A 10,437-nucleotide genomic window follows, 5' to 3' on the forward strand; every position below is an offset into this window, starting at 1 on the left:
GGCCCATACCCACTTGGTACCCAGGTACCCCCAGCATAACCCATGTGGGGCCCACATAACCATGTTGGCTGGGATGAGATGCCGAAAGGCAATAGGTAACCTTTGCTGACCTGTGAGTCAACTCCTTTAAAATCCCATTTAATAAAAGGGAATATGGGGCCTAACATCTGAGCTTTAAAGGTCCCATATCATGCTCATTTTCAGCTTCATACTTGTATTTTGTGTTTCTACTAGAATATGTTTACATGCTGTGTTGTTAAAAAAACAACTTTATTTTCCTCATACTGTCTGCCTGAATATGCCTGTATTTAACCTCTGTCTGAAACGCTCCGTTTTAGCGCATCTTGACGGAATTGCGTTGCTAGGCAACAGCTTGGGTCCATGTGTATTTCCTGTCAGCTGATGACATTCACATACACTGCAACCAGGAATAAACTGGGACACATTTAGAATTTTTACATTTAAATCTGTGTCAAGGTTCTAAATATTGTGTATTTGTGACATCACAAATGGACAGAAATCCTGACAGCTTGTTTCAAATGCAGAGTTTCTGAATACGGGCTGTGTGTATTTCTCTGTGGATTGAGTGTTTCGATACTTTCACAGTATTTATATAGGACTTAAGCCTGCTTTATAATAAAAAAAAAAGAAAGGAAAATCTCACTTTTTTATAATATGGGACCTTTAATGGAATATGATGCCCAAGCTACTGGTCAATGTCCAAATGCCAGTGTCTTTTCTGACTAAAAAAAAAACAGACAGTAGCATTCAGTGGGGAAAGAAGTATTCAGATCCTCAAGGGAAAATAGGCAATATACACACCACACTTTTAAATTATAGGCCTATTCCCTTATAAATTATGTAAAAGTTTCACTTACTGTAAGTAAAAGTCCAAAAGCCTTAGAAGTGTACAAAAGTAGTTCAAGTAAGCATTATACCGACTTGTGTACATTTACTCAAGTACTTCTTGGTACTTGTACCATTTTCATTTTATGAAAACTTACTAACTTACTTTCTACTTCTACCAATACATTTCAGGGGGAGGTATTGTACTTTTTGCTTCACTACATTTACTTGGCAGTTATAGTAACTTCACATTTTACATACAAAACATATGATCACAGTATAAAAAACAATGTATTGTTATACATTAACCTACTCAAGGAGTAAAGTAGTAAAATCCGCTCCACCTTGACAGACTTTACAGCAGTAAACATTTACTTGCACACCAATACATTAGCAGCTAATATTAATATACAGTAATAGTACATCAATCACAGGGGGCATTTTCTGAATTGCATATATTTACTTTTGATACCCATAAGTACATTTAGATAATAATACAATACAATACAATAAATCTTTATTGTCCACAAGGGTTGAAATTTGTCTTCGGCTCACCAAACACAGGAAACAACAACATTAAAAAAACAGACAAGCAGTTAGTAAAAAAACAAATACATAGACAGGTAATGATACACATTAAAACAGTTGATGTCAGTGTCTGTGGCTTAGATCTGTTCACTTTGTTGAGTTAAGAATATTGATGGCACTTTGGATAAAGGACTTTTTAAACACATTTGTATTTGCCAGAGGGACTCTATAGCATAATTTATTATAGAATAACATTTTTGCTGCTGGGCCTATACTTGTAATTGAGTATTTTTACAGAGTGGTATTGCTGCTTTTACTGAACTAACAGATGTGAATACAGCAGCTGCAAGCTGGAGTCATGCAGCAGCACATATGGCATGTCTGGTCTTATATTTCATGCCAGACATTCACCAACACCGACTGAACAGATTTTGTCACGGGATGAACAAATGTGATTAGGTAGCATTATTAGACTGGTAATTATGATTCATCATGGAGAATGTTGTAGACAGGCACAGACAGGTATGGCCTGCCTGGTTACACCTCAGCTGTGTCCCCGGTCCCCCTCACCCACCCCATTCCTGCACTTCATCCTACCTGCTTACAGGTGTTCAGCCTGGCTCGTGTCCATAAGCACCCCCATCTGTCTCACGCTTCACTTGCAAACAAATATTTTAATGGACAGGGGACGAGTGACACGGCTTAATGTCTGACATTGCCCATTATGTGCTCACATTGCTGAGAAAACTGTAACTGTGACGGAGAGAGAAAATGTGAGTTAGAGAAAGCATGCATGCGTCAGTGTCTTCTTTGATGTGGAAGTGTAAGCCATGTGTTGTGTTCAGAGTGCAAAGTGCAGAACTCACCTGTTAGTAATAAGAGCGAGCTCCAGTCCAGAAATGGCATTCCTCTGCATTCCACGGATTCTGCTTCACCAGGGGTCTGGATAAACGTGTGCGCCTGCACACGCTCACACAATCCCTCTTCCTCTCCTAGCAGGGTCGTGCAACCACACATGAGTGATCAATCACACTCAAAACAATCACGCCAAAACAGACTCACGGCCAACAAATACACAAGACGTAAGAGATTCTTTCTGATATGGAGACGTGTGCTTTTCAAACTCCCTGTAAAGAAAACTCAGTTGCAGCAAACACGCTTGTCTAACTCATAATCATACCGTGCACATGCTTGATCTAGCATGTGATGATCAGACTGGGTTACTTCTCTGTCTTCAGAAATTAATCTACCCATTTTAGTATTAAAATAAATCTTTAAAGAGGAAAACTATCTGACAAAGTTCATGTCAAAAATAACTCTCTTCCAACACTATAACACTAGTCTCCCACCAACTTCATTTTTCTTTATTCCATCATTCTGTGCAACTTTTCATCCTCCCACTCTCTAACGGAGCTGCAGATGCTGAACCTGGCCCTCATTCCAAAACAGCAGGAGTTCGAGTCTCCCAGCTCATTAACACACAAAACTGCCTCCCACCCCCAAAACCACATTTCATTCTCCTCAAACATGCACACATAAAAAAAAGGGAGAGAGAAACAAGAGAGAGTTTTCCAGAATCGCTTTATTAAATATACATTGACCGCCATTTGATAAACACAATGTGGGAATCATTGGACGTTAGTGCCAGGGACAGAAAGGAGCAGCAAAACAACACAAAAACGGACGGGCAGCTTCATGGCAACTCCTGCTCATCTTCTTAGTCCTTCACTACTGGTCCTGTAAATGAGCACACACAAAAATCATGTGTTAGTGTGTTACAAACCTCTAACAAACAATACATTTTACCTTCTGTATTCTCACCTTAACCATGCGGCCATGAACCAGGTACGGTGACCTGAAGTCATGCTGGCAGTTGGCGTATCCCATGCCCAGTCCCAAACCTGAACCAAGTGAGACGGGCCATGTGCGACCTGGGGGAGAAAAGCATTCACATGTAGAGCTTACAAAAAAAACCTGCATGCACAAGTCTACCTTAAGAAAAAGCACTTACGTTTGAAGAGAAGGACGGAGAACACAACGCCCACAGCGAGGCCAGTTACTGCAAAGAGGAAGAAAAAAAAGAAAGTATGAGTGCCGTGATTAAACTACACTTCAAAAAAAAGATTTGACCTTAGTGCTGAGGTAGCGTGATCATGTCTGATCCAGTACAAAATCTTCCTGGCACAGATGTAGATCTGTTGTAATGAGGTCAGCGGGGTGCCGCTATTATGTTTGATGCAAGAGTTGGTAAACAGCACAAGTTAGCAAGACATTGCTCATTAGGAAAATAGAGGGAGAGAAAAAGCAGAAAGGGTACAAACATCCAAGAAAGAAAGAAAACAGTAAAAAGGGGTGCAAGAGAGGGGGGAGTAAAAAAGGGGCAAAACGCCAGTGTCCACGAGGCAGAGGGCAGGAGAGGTCAAAGAGTGCAACACATGTGCAGGTAAGAAATGTCTTGACCCAGTGTGGTCAAGCAGGTTATTCAGTGGCACAGGAGCTGGCTCAGTTGTTTGAAGTGCTCAGACCAGAGTGGAATCTCGAGGAGGAATGTGTTTGTGCGTTTAACTTCACCTCGCTGCAGGCCACACCACACCCAACAGCAGGCCAGCCAGCACAGAAAACACATAAAAAAACAGCCATTTGGGCCCCTCCGACTCTTAATTGGATTCAGGGAGCTATGCAGCATGACCGCCTGAACCAGAACCCTCAGACTGTTCTCTATTGCACAACTTACAAATGTCAAACAAGACCACAAAAGACACCCTGGCTATCAGTGCAGATCAACAATAAATCATTGTCCTCTGCGTCTATCTCAAGCAAAGATTTAGTTCAATTTAAGGTTCTCTGTCTGTCTTTGCTCTTCAGCCAAAGCTGTTTTGAAGCCCCTGATTTTTTTTTCCACTGACAGTGATACAGTAAAAGCATTGGCAAAATATGAGGGCTGATCAACATCTCATTTTGGCATCCTCTCTCTTTGTCTGGACGTCTCCAAGGGGGACGGATTATAACAAAAACATTTGTGCTGCAGCAGAATGAACTGCATAACCCACAGGCCAGAAAATACTCCCAGAAAATAAAGTCCAGAGCTGGTTAATGGTACTGTGATTTATTTCGTCATTATTTCAGGTATTTTCTGGAAATGGCATCAAGGAAGACATTCATTGTCAATCATAGTGATTTTGTGAATTTAGTTTAAAAAAATATACAACTCAAGTCGTATAGCCTAAGTCACGTTGCAATTTTAAAATGATTGACAACACATTTCTTTGTAGAACCAGTTGTGTTTCTGTGTGTTGCAGGGGACACGGTTTAGGATTTGCACAGCTTGAGTGAGAAACATAAACATAATATACTTAATATGACGATCTGTAACTGTGAAGTCATGTTCTTTTAAGTGTGCAGCTCTTCTTACTTCTGACTCTTTTCACTTCCAGTTTTTATCCATACCAGTGGTGTTGGTTCTAGAGAGGGCAAAGTCGTCTTTTTCAGTCATTACACCAGGTATTCATGGTGCCCTTGGGATATTTTGTAATAACTCTGGTGATGCCCGGACATAATAGTGCCATCATCAGGTCAAAATTTTAAATTTGTGCAATATGGTATGACTATTGACATTCCCTCAGCTATACTTTCAACTGTGCAATACTCATACTATCACTAATACTACATTTATACTGTATATTTCAAGAAATACTCTTATTTAATTCTTATTTATACTATTCTTGCATTTATATTTAACACACTTAATAGATCCCACTTCTCAGCATTTTGTATTTTATTATTTACACTGTGGTTATATATTGTATGTGTTTGATGCACATATTTGTACATATTTCTTATTTTTTATTATTTATTTATATTTCTCTATATTGTGTTATATACTGTAGCATTATCTACAAAACTGACATGTTACATACTCCTTTATTTCTTTTTTCTTACATTTCTTTATGCTTATATTTAAGAGCAACTGTAATGTCCCAATAAAGTATTTCTGATCCTGATTCTTTGTTTTGTGCCAATTAGCCAATGTTAGCATGCTGAATGCTAACCTAAGACAGTGAATATGGTAAAAAAATATATACATGTTACACATCAGCATTGTGAGCATGTTGGCATACATGCAGTGAAGAGCTGGCCTGTCTCACTCTAATATTGTTTACAGTTCCTCAAATTAAATACCATGTTTCCAATAAACACAGTTGTTTCCTGTTATGAAGAGGATGTTTCTAATTGTGTGCACCATCAATGCACATGCTTTCGCTTCAGAAAAAGAAGTTGGATTTGACTTCTCTCATTTCACTTTTATCACTGGCCAGTATGTATTACCTCTCTTCCTTTGCTGTACGGAGCAAATCCTTTGTAGGATATCCAAAAGTTTTCCCACATAATCTGAACCTAGGGCACTAAATACATCAAATGTAGGGCAGAGGCACAAGAGGATACCAACCTTTTATGTGATCGTCTTGTTTATGGTATATCTCAATTTATTATATTAAAATGCTAGCAATCATTAACACACAATGTTACACAAAATATTAGGAGGACTAATATTAGTAACTAACAAAAAAAAAACTGAGCATCAAGCTCCTGAGCAGAACATCTGCTGCCGAGTTTCTCTGGCTACCAGAGACACCTTGGCACAGCTGGCAGTTTGCTACACAGAGTGAGCTCAAAGAAATGCCACAATGCAGATGTTTTTCCTCCGAGCAAGAGACATATGTCATTGTGCCGAAGTTGACGTCACTAAGTGTCTTTTGGGACAGATTGTTTGCCAGTCTAAGTATTTGAGTGCTGGGCCAACAATGTTCCAAATAATTTGTATTAAGATGATGTAAAGTAAATTTATTCCTGGATCGAAGCCCATGAAGCTACTACAGATTTGATAGGTTGTTTCTGCTTTCCAGTTGGTGCCTGAACTGCTGGCCACAAGTAGACCATCGCCAACACTGGCTTAAAAAGGTATTAGCTATACAAGAGTTCGTCCACACTAAACTGGAAAAATCTAAAAAGGCACCTCATCAGTCCATGCTCAGCCAGCATTTTTCTCACCCAACAAATGTCATTTTTCATAAACAGTCTCTACAGAGTGGATAAATCTCAAACGGCTGGCTTTACTTTTTAGTACTGACAGGATAAAGCTTTTAGAAAACAATAACATAATGTCCTCCCAGACAGGCCAAGTTATGAAGACAACCATCTGTGTCACACGGCACAGCTGATGCCATTGTCCTACATTTCCATTTTTAAGATAGGATTCAATCACCATTTTATGCTCATTCTGTCTGACAACAGTATATAATATTAAATGACAACAACTAATTTGTGACTTCAGCTGTATTAAAACACAGTATACAGAGAGCAGGAGGGGACGAACAGTGGTTTAACGGAGCAGAGTTATCATGTTTCTAATGGATTAGGGGTGTTAGTGTAGACTGACTTTTCAGATTTACCCAGTTAAGTGTGGATGTGGTCTGAGTTGAATCTGCACCTCTGGCAGTCTCAACCAGTAGACCACTTACACACCAAAAACTGACAATAACTGCACTATACTGTATACTGACTGTGCAATATCATTACAACTCAGGTGCAATTCATTCTGTGCAATATTTTCAGGTGGAATTTAATTTCATTCCCACTGTGCAATATCATTTTTCCATTTGTGCAATTTTTTTTAATAGTCTGTTTATTGTTAATACTGTTTATACTGCTTCTATTGAAATGGTTCATATTTTCTTTCACTTTGTTTACCTGTTTTTTTTTTTTTACTGTGTTAGCTGATGCATCTTGTTTCTTTGCACTCTTTTGCACAATACTACAGGAATATCTTATCTTATCTTAACAAAACAGATGCTTCTGTCATTTTGTACCCTGTATGTTAGTTTTAATGGCTAGAAAATCATGAACTTCAGAATAGGACCGTTATTGTTGCTATATAACTGTAAAAAAAAAAACATTGTGGGTGCTAAAGAGATGAGACAGCCTGGCCAATGAGGACAATATCAGTCTCAGGCTGAAAGTAGACAGAATGATCCTTTAAGGCTATGATCCACCCTCCATACTCTGTTACTCCAAAGGTGACATTCACACACTCAGTACAGTCTGTTAATCAAAAACACATAACCTGGCCAACTCTAGTTTCTATCCCAACACTATGTGGTCTTCTTTTAATCTAATAATTCCTCCACATGTTCGTTTTATGCATTCAGCAGACAGGTTGACCTCAGTAATGTGTCCCAGCATGGCCACACACACAGATGTGTCCTAGAAAAGGAGCTCCACTGACCTGCAGCACCATTATTTACCATATATAATATACTGCAGAATACCTAATGACAGCGTTACATCATTATATCACATGTATGAAGAGACATTAACCTGTTTTCACGGCTGTATCAGCAAGACAACGGTCCCATTTCCGTCCGTGTTCGTCTGCCATGTTTTCAGCTGTCAGGAAGCTCCGCGAAATCTCGCGAGAGAAATGTAGAGTCACGTGAACTCACTCCACCACACCACCACCAGAATACCACTCTCTTATTTATCATGGGTTAATACATTATTTTAGTTTTAGTAAAGTTTTAGTTTTTTTTTATTCAGCTCCTAAAATACCTGAATATCTCTTTTGATATTTTAATAATTTTATTTACAGAATTTACACCCTATGCAGTTTCCATGCAACACTATATATTTTTTTTTTGTCAGCAGCTCAGACTGTTTACTAAAATAACTGAACATCTCTTTTGATATTTTATTAATTTTATTTACAGATTTTATACTTTTATGCAGTTTCCATGCAACAATATATATTTTTTTGTCAGCAGCTCAGACTGTTTACTTGTGCTCATGTTGTGAATCACGAGAATCCACATTTTGATTTCCGAGTTTACGATACAGGCAACAGGCAATGTGAGGACATACAACTTAAGAGTCTAAACAGCCCTTTTCTGTTTAGAAAGGTGCACATTCACACACTTTATAGGAATTACATGTATTGCCCCCCTCAATGTATGTTACTTTATTTCTCACTGACTGACTCACTGGATTTTAAAGTGTTAATCCATTAGATAGCCTGTTTCACACTAATTTGCTAACTTTGTTTGTCGTCTTTAGTAGGCCGTTCAATACATCTGACTTTATCTGGTAAAAGTTCTGTATATTACAATACAATATTACATTATTCTCGATAGTTTTCAATGCTTGAGGAAGTGTCCTCCATCCCGCCCATATGCTGAGATATGCACAGGAAGTGATGCATACATGCACAAAGTGTTGCACATAGGTTAGCCTACTGACCTACGTACTGAAAGGAAAAGAGTTCCCATTTACTGCTATGCTGGCAGTAGTACATTTGAGAATATATGCAACTGGATTAACTTTCTTTCTTATATGTTTTTATAAAACAATATCGATGTGGCATATTTTAAGAAAGAACTTGAGCCACACCTTCTTCTAATCAAAAACATGTCTATTGTGTTCATAACATTAATCTTTTTTTAAATTGCAGCTCCTCTTCTTAGGAAATTCCAACAGATGCTGGAAGTCAAAGTGCTGCTTTCCAGTCACAGTCAATAACATGCAGATGTTTCGTGGGATTGACAGGAAGGTTTCCCATTTACAAACAATCCAGGATGCACATGCAGCTTCAGGGAAGAAAGCATATTTGCACAATGGATAGCTTTGATATGGAGATTTTCAGAAATATTTCTAAATAATGAAAAAAAAAATACATGGGAGTACACTTGCATGTGTCACTTGCTCATACATTTTTATGACAAACCTTAGTTAACCACTGAGCAATTATAGTCACAGTAAAAAACATTAACCCAGTTCTTCAAGTGCATAGGAAACCTTTCCCTCATATGTGATGCATAAACATCTTAACTTCTAGTTGTCATTTTGAGCTCTGAAAAATTATAAAAGTCGTGAATTTTACCACCCAAAGTCATGAGTCTGCATCTCTTTCAAACAGGAACTATGACTGACACTAAAGTGGTGGTTCATCCTGAGGGAGAACACCAGCAAACCAAAACAATTAACTTAAGAGAAGGTGACAGAGCTGGGTGTTAATTATCAGTGTGATCAGCAGTACTAGACATCCTTTTTACATACAGGAAATCAGCTCATTCAGTTTTAATAAAATCTAATATCATTAATGAACCACCAGCCACCACAGGTGTCGACAAATCCACCACAACACCCCCATTAACCATGAATGATCATCAACCACCAACACATTTAGGTACTATATAAACATTTACTACATCATTACACCTGCTTGCATACTTGAATCATTCTTGCATAATGCAAATAAGGGAACATTCATATTCAATTCAACTGGACATAAATCATTCAAGCTAAACCTAAGGGAGTGCTCAGAACATATGAATATAAATAAAATAACAAAAATAAAAAAATAAAAAGCAAGTAAAAGTGACCCACATTTTAAGTGAATATTTGTAGATTGTTTTCATGCTACTTCTTTTTGGTTTAATTTACAGAAGAACTTCTTAAAACATTTTTGAAAAGGATATCTAACAAAGATTATAGATATTACTCAGATGAGTTGACATAATTAATTTGATTAATATCCTATCAAAATATTACATCCATAAAATGATATGGCTCAAAAGAATACCCTCCTTTTATACTTTTAAAGATTTTTAAAACATATTTGATTACGATCCAAAACTTAAAACTCAAAAACTGGCAAAAACTATTAAATTGTTTCGACATTTCAAATTTATTCAAATTATTTTTTTTGTTTTTTTGTTTTTATTCTCCTTACATTTTTTTTGTATAATATATTTTATTTTTATATTATTTTTATACTGTGAAATATATTTGCTGAATTTTTTGCAATGAAAAATCTGAACATGTTTATGTAACTACTGTATTGAACATTCAAAGAAAAAAGTATGGGGAAAAAATACTTTATTTTGCAACATTGACTGCTTTCAAAATCTATAATGACAAAGGGAGATGAAACCTAAATGTATGTTAAATTAATCAATATTAAATTAAAGAATGATAATTACACTTACCACAGAAGATATGTCAGAAGATATG

General features: G+C 37.3%; 1 protein-coding gene across 1 annotated transcript; it reads right to left on the bottom strand.

The window, feature by feature from the left end:
- Positions 1 to 2,936: 2,936 nt before the first annotated feature.
- LOC119493051 (MICOS complex subunit Mic10-like) lies at positions 2,937 to 7,906 on the bottom strand. The gene is made up of 4 exons (XM_037778053.1): positions 7,750 to 7,906; positions 3,386 to 3,433; positions 3,196 to 3,305; positions 2,937 to 3,111 (listed from the first exon to the last, which is right to left on the bottom strand). Exons 1-4 carry the CDS (start codon positions 7,808 to 7,810, stop codon positions 3,103 to 3,105), a joined length of 228 nt encoding a protein of 75 aa, XP_037633981.1. The 5' UTR covers positions 7,811 to 7,906; the 3' UTR covers positions 2,937 to 3,102.
- Positions 7,907 to 10,437: the final 2,531 nt, after the last annotated feature.

Source organism: Sebastes umbrosus, chromosome 1 (assembly GCF_015220745.1).
Source record: "Sebastes umbrosus isolate fSebUmb1 chromosome 1, fSebUmb1.pri, whole genome shotgun sequence".
Classification (NCBI taxonomy): Eukaryota; Metazoa; Chordata; class Actinopteri; order Perciformes; family Sebastidae; genus Sebastes; species Sebastes umbrosus.

Coding starts and splice junctions, on each gene's coding strand:
- LOC119493051 (XM_037778053.1), bottom strand. CDS start 7,810: ATGGCAGACGAACACGGACGGAAATGGGACCGTTGTCTTGCTGATACA. Junction 3,434..7,749: donor TGATACAGCCGTGAAAACAG/GTTAATGTCTCT, acceptor TCCTCTTTGCAG/TAACTGGCCTCGCTGTGGGC. Junction 3,306..3,385: donor CTCCGTCCTTCTCTTCAAAC/GTAAGTGCTTTT, acceptor TTTCTCCCCCAG/GTCGCACATGGCCCGTCTCA.